At 36.3% G+C, this 22,841-nt stretch overlaps 1 protein-coding gene across 2 annotated transcripts in view; it reads right to left on the reverse strand.

Moving 5' to 3' along the window:
* Positions 1 to 22,841, reverse strand: part of ABCA12 (ATP binding cassette subfamily A member 12) — a 169,760-nt gene that overhangs the window by 16,411 nt on the left and 130,508 nt on the right. For both annotated transcript variants that reach the window (XR_004812608.2, XM_025441906.3), the window contains exons 32-44: positions 22,553 to 22,789; positions 21,924 to 22,074; positions 19,228 to 19,480; positions 18,531 to 18,617; positions 17,626 to 17,719; positions 14,530 to 14,657; positions 11,979 to 12,066; positions 9,283 to 9,388; positions 5,328 to 5,382; positions 4,558 to 4,735; positions 2,729 to 2,844; positions 1,382 to 1,541; positions 15 to 268 (exon numbers count right to left, since the gene is read on the reverse strand). Coding sequence is in view for 1 of the 2 variants with exons in the window: in XM_025441906.3 (XP_025297691.1) it covers positions 15 to 268; positions 1,382 to 1,541; positions 2,729 to 2,844; positions 4,558 to 4,735; positions 5,328 to 5,382; positions 9,283 to 9,388; positions 11,979 to 12,066; positions 14,530 to 14,657; positions 17,626 to 17,719; positions 18,531 to 18,617; positions 19,228 to 19,480; positions 21,924 to 22,074; positions 22,553 to 22,789 (1,907 nt within the window). In the remaining variant the exon portion in view is untranslated. The remainder of the gene's footprint in view (positions 1 to 14; positions 269 to 1,381; positions 1,542 to 2,728; positions 2,845 to 4,557; positions 4,736 to 5,327; positions 5,383 to 9,282; positions 9,389 to 11,978; positions 12,067 to 14,529; positions 14,658 to 17,625; positions 17,720 to 18,530; positions 18,618 to 19,227; positions 19,481 to 21,923; positions 22,075 to 22,552; positions 22,790 to 22,841) is intronic.

Genomic DNA, 22,841 nt, shown 5'->3' on the forward strand with positions numbered 1-22,841 from the left:
TTCATTTTATTTACCTGAGTTTCTTTATTAGCCATTCATTGATTAAGAGCCGCAAGAAAAAGAACATGGTGCCCTGAGAAACCAAAGCCACGAACATTGCACCTAGTTTATCCATCTCAAAGGTTTCACTCGGGTACTCCACTCCATATGCTTTTAAGAAGTCTAGGACCGACTGCTGTTGAGAAAGTTCAATCAAACCGTAGCCAAAGCAGAATTGTGGAAAAATCAGGAAAATGCGCTTGAGGGTTTCAGAAATAAGTTCTAAAGTCTGAAATGAGAGAGAAAAAAAACCAAAGTTGTTAGACTTCCAACAAATTGACAAAAAAGTAAAATTAGATGTGGACAAATATTAAAACTTGAGAAATTCATCTAGATTGGCAATTATTTCTCATGTATGTTGAATTTACACATATTTACTATAACCAAACAGTAGAGATTTATGACTAAAATACAAGCAGAAAAGGATTATCTTTTTCTTGAGATAATGTATGATTAGGCCAAATCCTGGCAGCAGAATCACTTCTAGTCCTGCCTGACATCCCAGGAATGCAGAAATAGCCAAGGTGTTGGGATCTGATGCAGGTTATTGGTCATGCCTGAGTAGAGGAGGTAGTTGGTAAGGTCAAGTTTTAGAACCTTAGATAACTCTACTTGAAGAGGGACTAAAATGGTGAAATGAGATGAAAAGAGAGACAACCTATCTCAATGAGGAGCAAATGGCTCATTTTCATGTTATTCACACTTGGGCCAACCACTTGCAACTCATGAATTGTCTTCTTCCTCCTGGAGTATGCTCATGTATTCCTCAGTTCACTTCATTTCCTCTCTATTCTTTCCCATTCAATTGCCTAGTACTGTTAGTGCTTCCCTTCCCACTAATTATAGTTGTTAGCTCTGAATGGAAAGTGATGCTTACAATGAAGTAGACTCCAATACATGATTGAAAGGGAATGAATTAGGTTTGTTCTCTGTGAACATTCAAAAAAGTCTTAACCCACAGTCATAGAACTAAGCCATTTGTCCTTGTTACTATCATACAATAACAATTGGTTAATGAGTAAAAAGTTTAGCCGACCAATTGGTTGCGTGATTTTTATAGTGTCATACTATATATTTGATTTAACCTCCACTACCCCACTTAAACCCTATCAAATGTTGGTAGTTTTGACACTGGGTAAATATAATCATAGGCATTAACCCAGATGGAGCCTAAAAAGAATTTCAAAAGACTGTAGCTTCTCCTCTACTACATTTAATAGAATTAAATGAAATTCCTTTTTTCTATTAGATAATGTGAAATACAGAAAAATCTTTTCACCTTGAACATGTTGAAATGTTTAATACATTTATTGAAGTTTAGCAGACTAATAATGGACCTTACCGGATCATTAGGCTTTTCCTTGGAAAGAAAGTACACCACTGACAAGGAAACAATGGAATTGATGCCAAAAAAAAGGTTGATGCAGACGTAAGTGATGAAAGCCATTCCGGTTTCATGGAAGAGCCCAGCCAGCAAGTACATCCAAGAAAATGTGGCATACCTGCATGTTAATAATACTGAGGATTAAATTTATGCCTTCATTATTATTCTTTCACAAACAAACAAATAAAACCTTTGATAGGGTTTTGAAAATAAACATTAGGGATAATTGCTAGAGCTCTTATAGTTAGATCTCTTTTTTACAACATTTTTTGACAAATCCTTTGGATTTTTTAAAGTGATAGTAAGAAGCCTCTCTTTTACGGAAATTTGAGTAATTCTATATCATCACAACTACAAAGTGATTCCTTCTAGAGATGGTTTCATCCTACCCAGGGAAGTTTTTGTTTGTTTTCTCAGAAATAAGATTTAATCAATATAAATCTTATAATTTAATGCTGAGGAAAAATAATGACATTATTGTAAGCTAGCTAAGCAGACAGGGATTGCTCAGAAGCTGGATGTCCTATGAGCAAACATTAGAGCAACCTTTCTGGTTATGAAGAAGAACTAGAGACAAAATCATCCTTCATCAGCTACATTGTGAAGCCAATGGATACTACCCAAGCATTTAGGCAGACAGAACTGCTATGCTGAGCACTAATTATATCAACCTGTACTACCTGCATTGCCCTCTAATGCAGACATAATACTGTGTGTGTTAGATATCTATAAAAATATAAATAAAGAGGATCTCTGGGTGGCTCAGCAGTTAAGCGCCTGCCTTTGGCCCAGGGCGTGATCCTGGAGTCCTGGGATTGAGTCCCATATTGGGCTCCCTGCATGGGGCCTGTTTCTCCCTCTGTCTGTGTCTCTGCCTCTCTCTTTTTCTCTCTCTCTCTCTGTGTGTCTCTCATCAATGAGTAAATAAAATCTTTAAAAATAAAATAAAATAAAATATACATGGTACACATACCTTATGCTACATATACTCATGATTTGTCAATACATAAATCCTTACATGTACACACATTTTGCTGACCATTCTAAAACATCCATTTTTATGTAAATTAAATTACATATGTAGATTGCTAAGCATGACACTTGATACCTTGTAAGTACTTATTAATGTTATATATTACTATTAATGACAATGGTATTCATTTTCAGAAGTATTGTATTTTACAAACTGTGGACTAGCACGTTTCATGGCTTCTGAAACCCCAAGATAATTGTAAATTAACTAATGAGATTTAGGTTCTGTGCCTAGGAACACTTAATTCTGTTCATTCTTTCACAGCAGCTTACCCAAACAGCAGAAGTAGGAGAGATACAGCACCGAGGTTGTTTCCACTGTAGAAGGCAGGTAACTTGAAAATTGCAATGACACCAATTGAAAATGCCACAGGCACCAAGTAGAAGGCCTGGGGGAGGGGAGCATGTAAAACAAGGCTTAATATATGGCAAATATTTTCCCAAAAACATCAATAGCCCATCTAGTTAAAACTATAATAAGTTGACCTTGACATATGTTAAGGAATGAGTTTTTGTATATGTTCCCATTCCTTGCAATGTTCAGCTCATTTTACACTGATTTCACTCTAGATTTTGTTTCCTGAAATATAAGGTCAAGCCAGGCTCCATCTTTATAAATGTACATGGAGTCCCTGGTGTTCATGCCTCCAGGCTTTGAGACTGGGGATCATTCAGTGACAGAGGTGCAGTAAGAAAGATAAGACAGTCGGGTGTCTTGGTATTAGATTCGGTCCTCAAAGTATTGATTTCATTTTGAATGCTGGAACACTCTCAGGTGGTTGATTTCTAAGGCTTGGTTATCAGTGTGAGCCACTCTGTGTAAAGCAGCAGGGCAGTGGGTTCTGCACATTCTTGGAATCACGGGTATATGAACAAAGAACTCAGTGTTTTATTGACAAACAGAAATATTAAATGCTGTGCAGGTTGCAGCAAGATGCACACTATGAAGGAGATGATAATTTAATTTGGGTGTGTGTGTAGGGGAATCTCTTAAATTGGAAGAAGCACAAGACAGATGACAACAAAATCTAAGTAGTAAGGAGCCCTTCACAGAAATGTGTACTTTAAGCTTTCTTGGCATTAAAGCTCCTATTAGTCCAGAGGAGTCATTACCAATTCTTTTAGATTTGACTTCTTCAACAAATGCATTTCAGACCCCACTGGATACATTAACAAAGTGGATATGCAGTTAATTACTCTCCAGCTCTTCAAGACAATGATCTATACAGCAACTCAGACAATTCTGCCATAATCACCAGGCAAATGCATACCACATCCTGGGCTTTTCGCCAATATGGGTACATTTGGAGTCAACAAAACCATTTGGACTTTGGGACCATTTTATGCAACTGAGAGAGCTGTCAATGAAGTTCATCCTGTATCATCCCAGCTTATTTTCTCTAATATGTCACTCATCAGGGAATGCTACTTCAAAGTTTTTACTATTGGTTGATTAAATTTTTAGAAGCTTGATTATCTGGGACCATTGGACAAGGCTATTTTGCTAACTTCTATTTCTCCAGAGTAGTGGCTCTCAAACTTTAGTATGCATAAAATCACTTAAAGGATTTTGTTAAAAACGTATATCCTGGCTCCACTCCCAAGATATAGAACTAGTAGGTCTGGAGTGGGGCCCAGGAATCTGCATTTCAATAAATGTCCTGGGGAATTTGATATGGATGGTCCTTAGACCATTGATATGAGGAGAGGTGGATCTTTCCTCTAACTATGGAATTGACTGTAACATTGATGCAAATTATTTTTCCTTAATTTACTGATTTGTAATAATCTGAACAAAATAGGGCAAATAAAACTAATGTATTCTTTTTTTTAAGATTTATTTATTTATTTATTTTGAGAGAGAGAGAGAGAGAGAGAGAATATGAGTGAGTGGAGGAGGGAGGGAGAGAGGGAACCTTAAGCAGACTCCTCTCTGAGTGTGGAGCCTGACATGGGACTCCATCTCACAACCCTGAAAATCATGACCTGAGCTGAAACTAAGAGGTGGACACTCAACCAGCTGAGCCACGCAGGTGCCCCTAAAACTGATGTCTTCTCCCCAAATCAATCCTGTGTTTCCTGCAATGATACAAGCTACTCACCATGTCATAAATAAAGTTTGTGACCCAGTAGCATGTCACGCCGATGCCTGAAATGTGCTGCAGCTGCTTGGCTTTGGTCTGATGCTCCCTTACAACATAGGTGACAAAGCTGGCAGTAGTGACAGAGTAGCCCATCAGGATGGAGAGTGCCACTAAAATATCGATTAAGCTGCTCATTCTGTAGTGAGCAACAGGAAGAGGAAAGCATACATAAGTTTTTGGAACTCTTTTCCTTTCAGAAAGATTCATGACCAAAACCATCAACGAAACGGTATAAGACTTGGTTGGCTCTGACACAAATAAGTCTTCCTGCAAGGCAGCCAGATAATATCCTCTACATGACTCGGCTATGACCCTGGATAAATATAGCTCTAGTGCATCTAAATTGACTAGGGATATTTGATATATATATATAAAAGAAACAACAACAAACCTCGGTCTCTATGAGTTACTGAGTGTATGCAAGGCATATACGGTTCTGAGCACAGAAATAGTACTTAAATGCTATGCAAGGAAATTGAAATGATAAAGCACTTATGCACTTGACTTATAAAAGCAGCAGATTCTGATTCTATAGTCAGCAAACTCACTTGGCAACCTCACTGTACAGACTCTCAGAAACTTCTTTTTATCCCAGTCAGTGACTTGTATTAACAGCTCTCCTAGATTGACATTCATTCAGATACAACTGTGATTTCCAATTATAGTACTTTATACAGAGGCTTGACTATGCCAAGGAGTAAGGAGTCATGCCAGATATTTCTACTTACGTGGCTTGTTCTTGGTCTTGCACTCCTGGATAAGGATGGCTATACATGATGATGCCTGAAAGGAGAGACAGCTCTTTTCATTAGTAGATATTCAGAAACACCAATTTTTGGATGGCTAATACATAATACTTTCCTCCTTATGCTATAATTTTACTTTGGGGATACTATTTGAAAGGAAAATTATCCAACCCCCCTCCCCAATCTCATCAATGCCATAAAGTTAGTGTCACTCACATAAAAAGAAAACAAATGTTTTTCACGTTGTGTATGGAATTTTGGAGAAAGAGGCAAGAAATTTCCCCTTCTTATATAGCATTTCCCCTCTATTACATTTTTGTTTTCCGTTTTGTTCTCTCCACCTAATCATGTTTGTAATTTTTTTTTTAAGATTTTATTTATTTATTTGAGAGAGCACACACAGAGGGAGAGGGGAGAAGCAGACTCCATGCTGAGCACAGAACCTGATGTGGGGCTTGATCTCAGGACCCTGAGATCATGACCCGAGCTGAAGGCAGACACCCAACCCAGTTGAGCCACCGAAGTGCCACAACTGGCATTTCAGTAGCACTTACTGTATTAGTATTTAGACCAATTATATGAGAAGCATCTAAAGAACATTAGCCACCCCCATCCCTCTTTATTGTCTTTAGTTGGGAAAATACTGTAGCCCTAGAAGATTCCTCCTTTTTCACTACTTCCAAGATAACAATTGTTCCAGAACTCTATCAGGGTAAGGCTTGGGGGTTTCAGCCATCCCTGAGGGATTTTCATGGAGACATAAATCTCCAAGAGAATTCAGAGAAACTAGTTGTCTCTGAAAAACTAGTCACTTATATCCAATACAATTCTAAGTTATTGGGATGTCCCATAGTCAGTTATAGTTTCTGTATTAGAAGCAAGGTTCTTTCCTCCACTTATCAGAGGATGCTGATAGCTATAGTTAGCAATAGTCAAAATAGGTGGCTGGCAGCAGTTTCCCTAGAGACCACAGTGTGAAAGCAAAGTCTATACAGTCTGAGTAACTTTGGGTAAGAATGGGAGGGGATGACAATGAGGCTTACCCTTAAACATCTGTTTTTTATAGAGTTCTAAGCTGAGCAAGAACTTTCTCACTGCTCATTTAGTATATGTTTATTATGTCAGGATATTAAGACCCTTCACAGCAGCCAAATATAAATTATTCTAAAGTTATATTCTTCCCATTAACTCAAATTTATAATTTTTATTAAGTAGAATGTAATATATTTTGAGGTTGAATTCTGAAATTTTTACATGTTAAAAATATACAATTAGAGCAAAACAAACTAACAACAATCAATGTGGTGTATAACTTTAATCACATCATTGGGGGAATGTACTTTCCCTATCTTTTGTGTAAATTAATGGTCTCTCTCTCTCTCTCTTTTTTTATTTATTTTTTAAATTTTTTTACTGAGATTCAGTTTTCCTTGGGGCCTTACTTAAACCTTATTGCTGAATTATAATATAGGCAGGGGGAAAACATTTCTTTTTTTCTGCTTTGTATTTCAGAATCAAGAACTACTCTATATCACCAGGGGAATCTTTGCAAATGCATTTACTCCACTCTGAAAAATGCTGCTGAACCAATTGTTTTATACATATTTTTAGCAGAAAGATCAAGTAAATGCATTAGGCGTAAGGATGTATATGGAAATCTTCTCTGGGTTCTATAGCATCCAGTATAATGTCTTGAGTACAGTGATCAGTCAATGAATACTTATTAAGTCAAACTGAATCTTAAAATTCTAATGATTTCCCCCCATATGCAATTACATTAAAAGTAATACATTATCTGTTTCTGTTGTCTCTGTAGTTATCAAACTAAAATGAGATGCTTCCCATTGATCACTGGTACTAATGCAATAAAGGGACAGAACGAACATGTCAGTGGAGGGACAACGTGTCAGTATGTTTGGAAAAGAGCCTAGTCGTAGAATATTTGTTAGACCTATATCGCTTGAGAAAAACAGACTTTTCATGTTAAATTAACCACTAAAGGGAACTCCATGGAAATAATAGATATTGACATGGCAAAGGAAAACTAATTAAAAGATATTTACTAGCAATGTTAGAATTCAAAGAAAATCAATTTTACAGCTAAAACAAAATACCAATTCATGCAGAATTCAACAAACATGTCTTTAAAACAGCTAGTGTTGTAGGGGGAGGGAGGTGGCATGAGAGTAATTGAGTTGATTTTTAAAGACCATATTACCATGGCAGACGCCTTACATGGGTTACAAAACTATAAAAGTATTTTAGGGTAACATGATTTCTTCTTTGAAGAAAATCAAACTCCTTCCTGAGAAAGTGAAAAGCTACCACCTTCTTGAGTTTACACAAGAGAAATTAATAAAAATAGCTATATAATTCAAACTAAGCCTTATTTTTAAACCTAAAATACAAATTTCCTTTTAGGATCAATACAAAGTTTATGTTCCAAAATTCTTAATTCTTTAAATTCTGTAACTTAAAAAATATAGTGGTGGAGCCACAATAAGCCTGTTAGAATCCAGTGTGATTCGGATTGCTTCGGTCTTGGCAAAGAATACTAATAATAATTATATGAAACCTGTACACAGGTTTCAAAAGCTGAGTCTTCAAAAGTGGCATTGGTTTCTTGTTCTCATCTACCTCACATTTCTAGCACTCATACTTTCATTATCTGTCACAGAAACAAACATCCTTTGTTCTGATGAAGACATCCTACCAAAAGTCAAGTGTTCAATTGTATTTCAAACCAGGTTATGTTAAACTTGTCTGGGTTCAGTCACTACTGAATTTAATTGGCCTCTTTTGACTATGCTCTTTATTGATGCTCCAGATTTAAGGACCGTTTATTAGTCTTGTTCTTTTCTTCATGGTCCCTCCCGCTAGGAAAATGCCAAAGCAATTGGGAAAAAATACTCTTCTCTCTAAAATGAAGACCGAAAGATTCTCTTGCTAGAATGGAGGATTTGACTCTATAATTACTTCTAGAAATACCGCTTCTACAAGTACCAGAACATCCAGCACACACTATTTTGCATCCCAGTAAGGAAATGAAGGAAAAACAGAGGTTGGCATTTCTGGAAGATATGTTGTGTCTGGTCTCCTATTTAATAGGCTGTTAGTCTGTTTATTAGGCTAGAAACTCAGTCTTGGCCAGGAAATAGCTTACTCATTCTTCTTCATCTTTATTATTATTAATTTTTAGGATCGGTATGAAAAATATTTTGAGCAGGCTTAAGAAGATGAAATGGTTTGATGAACAGTAATCAAATTAGAAAAAAATAAATCAGTCTCTTTCAAATCCCAAACCCTGTTTTGAAAACTAGGTGGATGTCTCCTGGGAAATTCAACTGAAGGAAACCTAGCTGAGTCCAGAGAAATATTAGAAAAATGATGAGACAGGAACCAGACAGACTTGGGTTCAAATCCCACTTTGGAGCCCCAGAAGAATAACAGTAGGGAACAGTAATGTTCATCCCAAAAGGCTGTAAGGATTAGTAATATTTCATATAGAGCACATATTATGGCAATTGTTTCATTAATGGTAACAGTTTGGGTCAGTGTAGAACGTTTTATTATAAAATTTCCAGCTTTATGTTTAGATTTATTAACATTTAATTATTTTAAATTTCTTAGCCTATATACAAGCAAATAGTAATAAAATGTTTTTGTAGGAGTTACAGCTACTAGATGTGAGACCAGAAATAAGGATGAAGTAAGCATTATTATCCTGACTTGATAAATGAGGAAACTAAATTAACTCAAAGTTAAGGAGATTATCCAGAATGTTCCATCTGGTGGTAGTTACTACTTTTAGATTTCTTTTAAAGATCTGTGATTTAGATACCATAAAATACCTGGAAGAAACGGAACCTAACATGCATTTTTATATGGAGAGAGGCAAAAGTTGCAGTATGAGAAGCTTCTGTGTAAGTAACTTTACCGTGTCGGGCAGCATCGTATTTTGACATGTTAACTCGCAGGAGGAAATTATTCAAGCTGTTGAGGTAAGCTGGAAGTGAGTGATAGCCTTCTGGATCATACCATACCTGTTAAATTCCAAAAGAGGGCAAGATCAGTATTGTGTTAAAATAAATTAGGCTGCTTATACATCTGATAGCCCACAGAATTTATATTTAAAATCAGAGCACCAATTTCCCAATAACTTATTTTATCTTGGAAGATGAGAACCATTCCCCAGAGTGTTGACCACAGACCTCTACGTTTCCAATTTAAAGATGGGCAGAGATTGGGAAAATAGTTTTTTTCTTTTCCTGTGTGATAGCACTAAGTTATTAGTTAGTTATTCTGTATCTTCTGCATAGGCAAAGCTTGAAATAAACTGTGGAAATTGTTAATATCTCCATCTCTGTGACTAGTCTACCGGGATTCTGGGGCTAGAGCTAAAACATTCTCAATAATAATATCAAAAACAACAACAAATGGCATCTGGGCCAGTCTGTACAAAGACATTAAATATATACACAAACATTGTGTCCTTAGCAACAAGACTGGTAACCTTGAAATTCCTACACCAACTTTCCATCCCTACTTATAACCCACAAAGAAGTGAGTTACTTTATCTTCTCTGTCAAAAACAGAGGGACTTGGGGATCCCTGGGTGGCGCAGAGGTTTGGCGCCTGCCTTTGGCCCAGGGAGCGATCCTGGAGACCTGGGATCGAATCCCATGTTGGGCTCCTGGTGCATGGAGCCTGCTTCTCCCTCTGCCTATGTCTCTGCCTCTCTCTCTCTCTCTCTGTGACTATCATAAAAAAAAAACAACAAAAAAACAACAACAACAACAAAAAAAACAAAAACAGAGGGACTTAAAATACTGGTGTGCTTCAATTCAGGAAACCCTGTTGATAATTTAAAATTACAAGAGAAAACATATTTGACATTAGAACTCTTTGTTTATGCAAGAATGTTTACTCTGTGTGTGGAGAGAGGAAGAAAAAGAACAAATGGCAGGTCAAGGACATTCAAATCTCCAACACTATTGTCTACTTTTTTTTTTTTTTTAAAGATTTTATTTATTGGGATCCCTGGGTGACGCAGCGGTTTGGCGCCTGCCTTTGGCCCAGGGCGTGATCCTGGAGACCCGGAATCGAATCCCACGTCGGGCTCCCGGTGCATGGAGCCTGCTTCTCCCTCTGCCTTTGTCTCTGCCTCTCTTTCTCTCTCTCTGTGACTATCATAAATAAAAATTAAAAAAAAGATTTTATTTATTTATTCATAGAGACAGAGAGAGAGAGAGAGAGAGGTAGAGACACAGGCAGAGGGAGAAGCAGGCATCATACAGAGAGCCTGACGTGGGACTCGATCCAGGGTCTCCAGGATCACGACCTGGGCTGCAGGCGGCGCTAAACCGCTGCGCCACTGGGGCTGCCTTGCTGTCTACTTTTTTAAAAAAAGATTTTATTTATTTATTTAGGCTGGGGAGGGGCAGAAGGAGAAGCAGACTCCTGGCTGAGCAGGGAGCCCAAAGTGGGGCTCCATCCCAGGACCCTGAGATCATGACCTGAGCTGAAGGCAGACAGTTAATTGACTGAACCACCCAGGTGCCCCTACTGTCTACTTTTTACATGACCCTATAAAAATCGGTTAAAATAGGCCATATGATATCTATCTCATAGGAATGTTGTGAGGATGTAGTCAGGTAGTTTGTATAACAGGTTATCAGTGCTTGGCTTATCACAGACACTAAATAAATATTAATTTCTCCACTTCCCCCAAGTCTATATATGTTTCATCACCAAATGAGAAGTATGTGAAGGATAATTTAAAATTCCTAAGACTACATAGATAATATATGCATGACTCTAGCTTTTTGAAAGCATAGGTATGATATAAAGGTTAAAAAAGAAAGAAAGAAAGAAAGAAAGAAAGAAAGAAAGAAAGAAAGAAAGAAAGAAAGAAAGAAAGAAAGAAAGAAAGAAAGCCTACAGGAATATTTATCTCCATCAAATTCTGTTAAGTATCCAGGTCTGTAAGAAACAAGGATAAACAAATATAAAACATATATAAAGAAAAAAGGATAAAACATTAATGTATAGTTTAACAAAAAATTATAAAAAGAGTATACCCATTGAACTATCACTCGTGTTGAGGAACAAAAATTGCCAGCATCCAGAATGTCTTCTTAGGATTCTCTGTGTCCCTCAAAATTATAATACTGTCTCTAGACAATATGGTTGAGTTTTGCCAACTCTTAAAGTTTACAGTAAATGCAATCATGGTTAAGTGTTTCTTTTTGTTTTTTCTTTTGCTTATTAATAATGTTTGAGATATTTACCTGCTTGCAGGGAACTGAGCTCATTTCATTGTTGAAAGTTCTACTGGAATACACAACAATTCATTTATGCTACTGTATATAGACATTTGGGGTTGTGTTTTTGGCTCATATGAGAAACACTACTATGTAAATTTTTGTATATGTATCTTGGTGCTTTTGTATCTATGTTTCCCTGGGGCAAATACACAGGACTGGAACCCCAGTGCTACAGGAAAAGCATCATGTCAAACAGCTGCTCAGCTTGATTGCACGCATGTTTTGTTTCTACCTCATGAAAATGCTTGAGCATTTCAAGTTCACATTCTCATTTGTATGACATCCCAGAAGAAAGGTTATGATTTACCTTAGCAAGTGTTCTATTGGCAGGAACTTCTGTTATATCAAAACGAAGGTCTTTAGTCAAAGGCAGTCCAAAACTCCAACCTCCATATCTATAAAGAATAACAAAATTTATATTTGTTTTAATGGAGAAAATAGTCATAAATAGATCTAAAAAATTTTTTTGGATCTAAAATGTTTAACTGAGGTTTCAATGTTTTCTTTCCATTAGGAACACGTAAAGTATGAAATACTGCGTGATGAATATTTTCATTTTTATTGATTTCTTTTCTACATTTTAATCTAAAGTGCACATTATTTAAAGTGTACATTATTAGAAGTAAAAAATTCCTTTAAACAATTGCAAATGTAGAGTAATCATTCTGAAAATAAGTGATCTGTAATCTAACCAATTCTTTCAAACTTAACTGGATCATGCATGATCTCAACATTTAGAATACTTTAGCCCTTAAAAAAATCCTTTTTAAAGAAGTGACTTAATACTAAAGGGATATAAGATCAGTTCTCATCTTTTTTCAAATGGCTGTTTTCTTCGATTCTCCAGACTTTTCCCTCTAGCTTGTCCCCTGGTGTTATACTTTCTCTTCCTGGTATTTGAAGGTGAATTGTGCCTATATAATTGCCTGGCACTTGTCAGTTATAGTCTCTTAAAAATAAAAAGTGGATTTAAAAAATCCAAGCAGTAATTTTAAGAATAGATTAAATGTCCCATATTAGATTTGGGTTAAATAAATAATGGCACAGTCATACTAGACTACTTGTGACTATCATCCTAAATGTGATACTATAGAGCTGTATTTTTGACATGCAAAGAACACTACAGTATATTGTCTACTTTTTAAAAAGTAGGTTAAAAATGTTTTTAATAATAAACCTCATTTTGTTGAAAATATTTACATGTATCTGTATCTAGAAAATTTCTGGAAGGATATATAGTCAATAGTGGTTATATCTAGACAGAGATTCCTTTTTCCTTCTCTTATATGTAGTTTCTAATTATTTTAGTGAATATCAGTCATTTATGTACATTGAGAAATAAAAGAGGGAAGAGATGGAGGAAATAGTAGCTATTGCAAAATGACCAACTCCCCCTGCCCCTGCTTTATTTGAGGTATAACTGACAAATAAAAATTGTATGTATTCAGAGCACACAACTTGATATTTTGATACCTGTGTACACTGTGAAATAATCACAATCAAGCTAATTAAAATGTCCATCACCTCACAGTTACCATTTTCAATTTTTTTTGTTTGTTTGTTTGTTTTTTTTTTTTTTTTTTTTTAGTTACCATTTTCTTTTAGTGTGCACATGCATGCATGTATATGTGTGTTTGTGTGTGTGGTGAGAACTCTTAAGATCCATCCTTTTACCAAATTTCAAGTCTACAATACAGTATTGTTAAGTGCAGTCACATTGCTATAGATTAGCTTTCCAGAATCTATTCATCTTGCATAACTGAAACTTTGTGGCCCTTAACCACATTTTCCCATTTTCTGCTACCCCCAGACCATGGCAACCACCATTCTACTTTCTGCTTTGTGAGTCTGACTATTCAAATCCCATATATAAGTGGGATCATGCAGTATCTGCCTTTCTGGTTTATTTCATTTAGTATAGAATCTCCTCCAGGTCCGTTCACGGTATCCCAAATACAAGCCTACCAACCTTACATCCACAGCAAACCTTTAGGTGGCTTAGGTACAAGCCTGTGGCCTTACTACACATGGACACATTTTATTCCAATACAGATATCATAATCTAAATTTGAGATAGGCCAACTGTCACCTAAAGCCATGCCTTAAAACTCTCCAAATTGGTGTAATCTAGCCAATAAACAATTTTGCTTCAAGAAAGAAAAAACGTACAAGTTTAACAATATGTCTTTGTGGCCTAAAGAAACTCCAGTGCTTCTCAATTTCCTAAAATGAGTCTTAATTTGAGAGACTGAAATTTTTTTTTTGAGAGACTGATATTTTTTAAAGAAATTTTAATACATAAGACTCTTGATAAAATAGAGAATTTTTAAAAAAGATTTTATTTATTAACTTATGAGAGACACAGAGAGAGAGAGGCAGAGACACAGGCAGAGGGAGAAGCAGGCTCCATGCAGGGAGCCCGACGTGGGACTCGATCCCGGGTCCCCAGGATCATGTCCTGGACTGAAGGCAGTGCTAAACCACTGAGCCACCCGGGCTGCCCTAAAATAGAGAATTTAACCAAGTAAATAGCCAATAGAAATTTTCATCTATTTTTTTTAAGGATTTGTTTATTTTAAAGAAAGCAAGCAAGCAAGACAGCATGACCGAGGGGAGGGATAGAGGAAGAGGGAGAGAGGCAGACTCCCTGCTGAGTGGGGAGCATGACATGGGGCTTGATCTCAAGACTCTGAGGTCATGACCTGAGCCGAAACCAAGAGTCAGACACAACCAACTGAGCCACCCAGGCACCCCGGAAATTTTCATCTATTGTTTCAAGGTTATATAAGGCGGTTGCCATTAAAAAATTTGAAAGCAAGGTATGCTAAATTAATATGCTATAAGTAGAATATTTTTACCTTTTTTGCATAAATTCATTAGCAGTTGATATAAGATAATTTTCTAAGCGGTGTCCAGTGAGGTTGTAAATTATTTGAGAAGAATAAGTTCTTCTATGCGGTGGAGAGTAGTTAAATTTAGGACACTCCTGAAAAATAAAGTTAAAAATTAAGTTCTGACTGATGCTTTGCAAATCAAACAGACAATGTCAAGGAGCTTCGGTCTCATGATTTGTCTACTGCTGCAACAGGTAGAGTGTTATAGGACTGTCTTCTGACTCTGAAGAGCATTGAAAAGGAAGGCATCTTCCTATTCCAAGAAATTAGAATAATTATTATTTATATAGAGCATATACATATGCTTAGGACTCATTTGAAGCCAAAAAGAATACAAGTTAACCAATGTGCAATTTTCTTTTTACTGTACTAAACAAGTTTGATATGCATGGAGAATAATGTTAGGATGACTCAAAATTCCCTTAATAATTCACAGGAAAGAAAAATTGTTTGCCTGGATTTGTAAAGATAACATTAATGGACATAAAGTTCTCAGGTGACAGCAGTGAAGTTTGTGTTGTATTATTTTTAAGGTACCAAACCTGGGTTTCAGAGCTCATGTTTACGTATATCTAAATAACTTAGTTTTAAATAAATTTAAATCTAATCTTTACACATGCAAATGTAAAGTTATTCCAAAATAAAGTTTATATATATTGTAAAGTTGCTTATATATGTCTATATATGCACACACATATATTGCAAATTTAATACTGAGAGTCTCTGTATACCCTTTACCTAGTTCCCCCATTGTTAGCATCTTACATTACTGCCATTGTACATTTGTCAAAATTAAATGCGTTGGTACATTACTATTAACCAACTTCACAGCTTGGTTTTAACCACTTATTTTTATGCTCATAAGCTTTCTTAAGTTTTCACTGAAGTTACCCATGCTTCTGTGACATAGGGTTTAGTTGGGAGAATCCTAGTATTTTTCCAGTTTCTCCTTCCATCCTTTCACATGATGCCCCAGAGGCTAAGGCTAGCACCACATGTGTGTACTGAGATCATAAAGTTGCTCTAAAAAACGAATGCCGAATTTCCTCTTACATCAAATCAGATGAACAATTAGATCACACTTAAAGAATGCTACTGGTTCTACAATTAGAGACACTCTTATGAATGTAATTATCTGGCTTTAATCTTTTGTTGAATTAAATAAACAGAAGAGCACATATAGGTATGCTGCTTGATACATTTTGACAAACTGAACACACTCATATAACCAGAAACCAGATCAGAAAACATAACAATGCAAGGACTACTCCCAAAGTACCCAGCACAGAATAGTTTAGTCTGTTTCTGTACATTATATAAACAGAATCATATGGTATATACTCCCTTGTATTTGACTTTTTCCACTCATCATTCCTTTTTTTTTTCTACGCATCATTCCTTTGTGAGAATTCTCCATATAATATGTGTAGTTGTAGATCAATCATTCTCATTTTGCTGTATATAGAATTCCAGTGTGAAAATGTATTACATTCGATTTATCCACTCTAATGTTGGTGGGAATCTGAGTGGCTATTACGAACAGTAGTGCTATGAATACCTAGCATATGCCTCTTGATGAACACATTCACGCCTCTGATGGGAATACAATACAAATGGAATTGCTGGCCCTAGGGTATGTATATCTTCAGCATTATTAGGTACTGTCAAATGTTTTATATACATATTTAGTGATTTACTTCTATTTTTTAAAAGTTTTTAATTCCAGTTAGTTAATATACAATGTTATATTTGTTTCAGGCCTACAATATATTCAACACTTCCATATGTCACCCTGTGCTCATCACAGCAAGTGAGCTCCTTAATCCTCATCACCTATTTCATCCATCCCCCCACCCTCTCTCATAAACATCAATTGTTCTATAATTAAAAAGTCTCTTTCTTGCTTTGACTCTCTTATTTTTCCCTTTGATTAATGAAATTTATCTAATTCCAATTTATATAAATATATATGTATATATATACGTACACATATATATATTATTTATTTATTTATTTGACAGAGAGAGAGAACAAGCAGGGGTAACAGGAGAGGGAGAAGTAGGCTCCCCACTGAGCAGGAAGCCCAACTGGGGGAGGGGTGCTCAATCCCAGGACCCTGAGATCATGACCTGAGCTCAAGGCAGATGCTTAACCATTTGACTCTTAGTGTGAACTAAAGAAAATAGATAATGAATTTCAGAAATTAGCTAAATCAGATGAGGGATTAGAACTCTCTGAGTACTAGGTAAGACTGGTATTGAAATTTGCAAGGATTTTCTAAAGATGCTTATGCGATCCCAGCTTTTATTGTTAGTAATTATCTTGCATGAGAACACAAAAATAGGTTGCATTTACAGAAAACATTTTCATTCTAAAAGTTTCAATGATACAATGCTGTTAAGAAAATGTTGCTAGATTCCTCTCCTTTGGGGAAGTAAGTTGACAACAGAGTCCCTCTTAGAAACTAACAGTGACCTCTTCAACAGTCTTTCATTTCCCCAGTGAATTTGGTTTTCTTAAAAGTATGTGGCATTGATAGGTCTAGAAGAGTAAGGTATCTATAAAATACAGATGGCATAAGGGATGGTTGGACAATCTTTTCTGTTTCTATCAGGACATGGATTTTTCTTGCATCCTGGAGGTACACCTTAGAGACAAATGAAGTTCTGTTCTGGACTTGCACATTATTGACTTCATAGCTGACCATCAAATGGACAGTCTCACTCTGTTTTCAAATGTGACACTTATGGTGGCTTTGTTGTCTGAAACATAGAGCTTTCTGGTTAGAACTGAACTGAGACCAAAAATTCATTTTTAGTTGGTTTCCACAAAGATTGTCATAGAATTACCTGCCTTTGGAAATTTGTTCTGAGATGGATTTAAGACAGTGACCTGAAGTTCAAAGGCAATATTTTTGAGCTGCCCCGCTCCACGTCTCTGAGCTACTAGCTTCCATAAAATGAAATTATACTGACTCTTTGGTAACCTGGATGGATCTTTCAAGTTTCAATATTTATTCCTTTCTTTTTCCTACTTCACTGGAATGGAATTCCATCTTACCTGAATATTTTCTGAGCAGGAGCAAACACCAAAATTAGTGACAGGCTCCCCACTGGTGTTCCATTTTTCCAGACTGCCTTTCTTTAAACACCTTCTGCAAATAAAAATGTTATTAAAGTGATGTGTGTGTGTTCTCATGTTTATGTATGAATATATAAGTGAGTATTTGGTATTAAATTCAGGTGTACAGTCTTAGGTACAGTCTACTGGTTTTTCATAACTCAAATATACATTATACTACCATTTTCAAATGATCTGACATTTTACGAGGGATAAGAGAGAGCACTTATTGATCGAACAGTGTTGAACCAAAGCTCACTGAATTGTTTTAATGTGGCCAGATGGGGTTTTTTGATGCCTTTCTTTGCTCTTTCATCCTGTCCTCTGACAGGAAGGTGATACTTTAGCAAACTAGTGCACCAATGTCAGGTTCACATGCACTGTGTACCATATCTTGGAAGTTGAAATAGGCAATACTACATGGAGCAAAGACAGAGATTGGACTCAGAAGACTTGTGCCTTAGTTTTAGCCGATTGACTTACAATCTAGATTTTTTTTTAGACAAGAATCTCAGTCTGTATAAGTTTCAGTTAAAAATAGGGTTAATAATTCACAGGGTTGCTGTGATTGTAAATGGAAATAGGTACATAAGAGAACTCTACAAGTTAGACAGGCCTTCATGTTTATTATTACAGGAGAGCATAGACATGGAATGAGCTAGACGGGAGAGAGAAAATCTGTTCAATTCAGATTTTTCTTAGGGGGGAGAAATCCCAGCCCCCAGCACATACCTATTCATACACACACACACACACACACACACACACACGCCTGTACATGTACACACACAAACTGGAGTGTCAAGAGAAGAAAAAGAAAAAAAAGAAACCCAAGAACCACTTACGGATCACTGATGTTCAAACACATGTTGTCGATGCCAGGGAAGTTCCACATTGCTGAGACCAGGCCTTGTGTGCTTGGGTGAGAATTCCTGTAATGTTAAAGGAAAGGAACACATTCTTGATCTTCCACTAGTCTTCTATATTCAAGTCATGCTCATGAATATTTTGGAAAAATAAAATATGTTGTCTATGGGATAGTCTTCTTAAAAACCTGAGACTCAGTATCAGGAAAAAAAAAAAGTATCGTGGAAAAAAAATCAGCACAACTCCCTCTTTGGCTGCCTTGTTATTCTCCTAATCATCACATGCATTTAGTGATCACCTACTGTATATATGTAATATTATATTATGGAGAATTCTGACCTTACTATCTAATACTTGTGAGGCTGTTAACAAATTCTTTGCTATATATTACAACAGATTGGGAAGCCACCTAACCTGGCTTTCTTGATTAAAGTCTAGTCATTAAAGATAAAAACCTGCTATAACTTTGCTTTTGGACAAACACAAAAACTCTTAAAAAGTTATTTGTTGGCAATAGAAATGTCATATTGCAATAAATCAAACTGTCCATTCCTTTGGTAGAATCAGGAACAGCACCTCACAATTCTTTATCCTCCAGCATTGCAGGCAGTCACGGAGGCGCACTCACTCCTCTGGAGGGAGGCTGGGGAGAGGTTTTAAAGGAAAGAAACTTACGCATAGAAGGCTGTCTGCTCAGAGGTACCGTAGAGAGATGGGGAGATCTGGATCTCTGGATAACTGTTGCTGGAGTTTCTCAGTGTGCCAAGGCCCATGGCAGTGGTGACAAAGACGATGGGGAGGATAACCTGAGCAATGATACCTTTCCAGTTCCTGCGTGTGTGGTGGAACCTCTTAATGAGGATAGCCATGATCTTCTTCAGTAACAGATCAAAACCACCCAACCTCTCTCCTCTTGTCAGGATTTTGTCTGATTAAAAAAAAAGGGGGGGCATAGAGTTGGAGAGAGAGAGAGAGAGAGGGAGAAAGAGAGAGAGAAAGAGAGAGAGAGAGAGACAGAGAGAGAGAGAGATTTGATAATATGGTTCTCGGAAACACTGGTAAATCACCTAACAAAGTAACTTCAAAAACCATGGATAGATAGTATAATGTGATATGGCAGGAATAGCTTGTATTTTGAAGGTTCTGATTTGAGGCTCAGCTCTTTCTTTTTTAACATTGGGCCCAAGCCTCTCCATGTCATAGAGCTGTATGTAAAAGTGCTTTGTGAATTATAAACCACTATACACAAAACATTATTAGTTATATACACAGTCGTTTTACACGTCAGAGTGAGAGATCTATAATTTGGCAAATGAATGTTGTCCCCAAGCTCCAAAGTCTCAATGCCTGGTTGGTATGTATTGCTAATTACTAATATTCAAGAGATAGCTTCCATTGAGAGACTGAATTCAAATAAGATAAACAGAAACCAACACCTGAAACTAATAGGATGTAAACTAATACAACAAATAACTACAGATTAAAAAAAGATAAAAAATAAATAAAATAAAATTTAAAAAACATAAATGGCAACCAAAACATCTGCCTTGTCTAAGAACTTAATCCTCTGTGGGTAACTTAGTGATTATAAGTCTAACTGGCTCTCATTCTAATGGGAGGTCCAGTGAATTCATCTTCCACTTGGGAAAAGGGAAATGGTCTCCTCCAAAGTGTGATTCTAGTTCAAACACTCAATCATTACATTCTCTTCAGAAATTTGGACCGATTTTATATGGCATTTCAAAACTCCATTTTTACCACTATAATCACAAAAGAAACCTCATTGGAAAAAAAATGTCTATGCTACCCCTACCACCCTGAAATGTTCTTCAGGTGCAGAGAAAAATCCCCTGACTTCTGAGCATGAGTAGCTGTGGAGGCCATAAACGGCTGCTTCCTCAATGGTACTCTTACAACTGATAATTCTATAGCCTCCTCTAAAAATATAATATTCTCTCCAAGGGCCTGCTGCCAAGCACTCCTCTAATGTGATAAGATGACCGTCAACTCTGTGGATATTTTTAATTCTCTATCACAAATTATGCAGCACAAAAAATCATGATCTTCATTTAGCTGATAAGGAAAAATACAAAGCTGCTTAATTTAAAATGAATTCCAATTAAACAGAGTGAACAAGTTTAAATGCAAACTCATATCTCTGCAAAGGGGAATTGTAGAAGGAGCTGAATATTTTAAGTTAATTAGTATGCTTTTCTGTTTCTTGAGAAATTACATGTGGATGACTTACAGGTGTATCAAATGGAGCAAATGTGCTTTCTAAAAGATAATGTCAATGAGGGAAACATTTTGACTGAAGAATAGTTTCAAATTATGAGACAAATGCAGAGGCAAATACATAACATTTACATCCTGAGGCAGATGACCACTTTCTAATCAAAGTCCTCAATTCCATGGGCTCAACAATTATATTCCCCAAAAGATGATAAGTGAGGAATATGGCAGAGGACAAATGAGACTCCCAAGTTCCAGAACTATGCAAACATCAGAGATGATCTTTTCTAAGTTTTAGAGCCAGGCAAATGTTTAATTAAAAGTTCTATTCCTAGAGATTTTTTCCAAGTTAAGCAAACTGTTGAAATGACTATTCCATAATTTATACATCATTCTACTATATGCTTCCTTAAGTAAATAGTGTTTCCAAAGGCATAAATTAACTGTCAGAAAGAGAATAAGAGAGGATAAAAGTGAGGTTCAAAGGAGGTCAATTCCTCAAAGTCATATCAAGAAGCACGATTTTTGAAACATATCTTGTCTGAAGAATTGGGGGGAAACTATTATTATAGATTCTTAGCCATGGAGTCCGACTTCATCAAAACTAAGACCATCCCCCAAAAGCATTTTCTCAGAGTCAGAATTTTCTCAGCACCTGAATTGTTCACAGAAGGGAAAGATTAGACATGTTTTCCAATGAGGCCCCATAAAGAGTGATAACTCTTTTCTTATAACTTTTTTTTCGAAGACTTCTTTGCTGAATGTTTAATAAGCAACGAGTCAGCTATCTTGCAAGGTAACTAACTGTCCATTGCTGAACAGCACCAATTACAGGAAAGATTTTAACTTGTTGAACACAAATCTAAAACTGTAGTAAGAAACGTCTTGAAAGTGACTTCTGGTGGGTATCAGGAATATGCATCACGACCCTAACAAGCAAGTTCTTTCACGCTCTTCAATATATTTTTGAAATAGAGAATTTGATTTTGTTTAATAAATACTTGGCATATTAAAAAAAGCTTATTTTTCTTTATTCTTTTTGAATTTAAAAAGAAAATGTGAAGCTGAACTTTGTCCTGTGATTTTCTCATTTATGTCATTTATTGGAATTAAGCAAAATATGCACATTAGATTAATACCATCTCTGTCTGTGAAATTGCTGCTGCTCACAGATAAATCATCAGGAGTTGAGATGCCGTTGGTACTGGGATTTCCAATTTTCTTTTGTGTTAAGTGCTCAAGACTCATACTACTATTTTTTTGTGACTCTTTAGTCAAGTTCAGAAAGACCTAAAAAGAGAAATCAGAACACTTCATTAACACAAAACATGTATGTCCTTTCTAACTTCTAAGCTCAATTTTGATTTTTGAATTTTTATCACATTTACTGAGACAAGTAAGTGTGACTTTAAGTGAATATTTCTGACAGCGAGTTTAAGTGAACATTTTTAACCATACAATGTTATCAAATATTACTGAGTACATTCTCTATGCTGTACCTTTCATCTCTGTGACTTATCTGGAAGTCTGTATCTCTTAAGTCCCTTCCCCTGTTTCACTCATCCCCTACCCCCCTAAGTAAGTGTTTTGGTACGTGAAAGATATGCGTTCTCTAATTGGATAAACATGTTTGTTTAAGAATGGTTTTGAGATAGTTATAAGATTTTCTGGAAATGTTTATTTATTTCTTTTCTCATTTTAAAAGAACTGCATATTTATTCTAAGGGAACAATAAGGTATATCAGCTTCAAGAAAAGAAGAAACACACCTCTTCCACAGTGGTATCTGAAATGCCGTAGCACCCGATGTTGAGGTCACCCATGCCATTGTCCAGCGCCCTCAGGAGTGACAGGTATGCCCCAGAGACTTTGGTGCTAAATGGAGGAAGCACATACACAAGCTCTCCCCCGATGTCCTCCTTGAGGTAGGCTTCAGCGAGATGTGATCGGATCATTGCTGTCACAGCCATCGTGTCGCATGTTGTATTTGCACTTAGATTTGGACTCTAGGGACAAAAACAGAGGTTACCACTCCCTTGTCCCTACACTCTGGTGGCA

The sequence above is a fragment of the Canis lupus genome, chromosome 37 (genome assembly GCF_003254725.2).
Source record: "Canis lupus dingo isolate Sandy chromosome 37, ASM325472v2, whole genome shotgun sequence".
NCBI classification, from domain to species: Eukaryota; Metazoa; Chordata; class Mammalia; order Carnivora; family Canidae; genus Canis; species Canis lupus.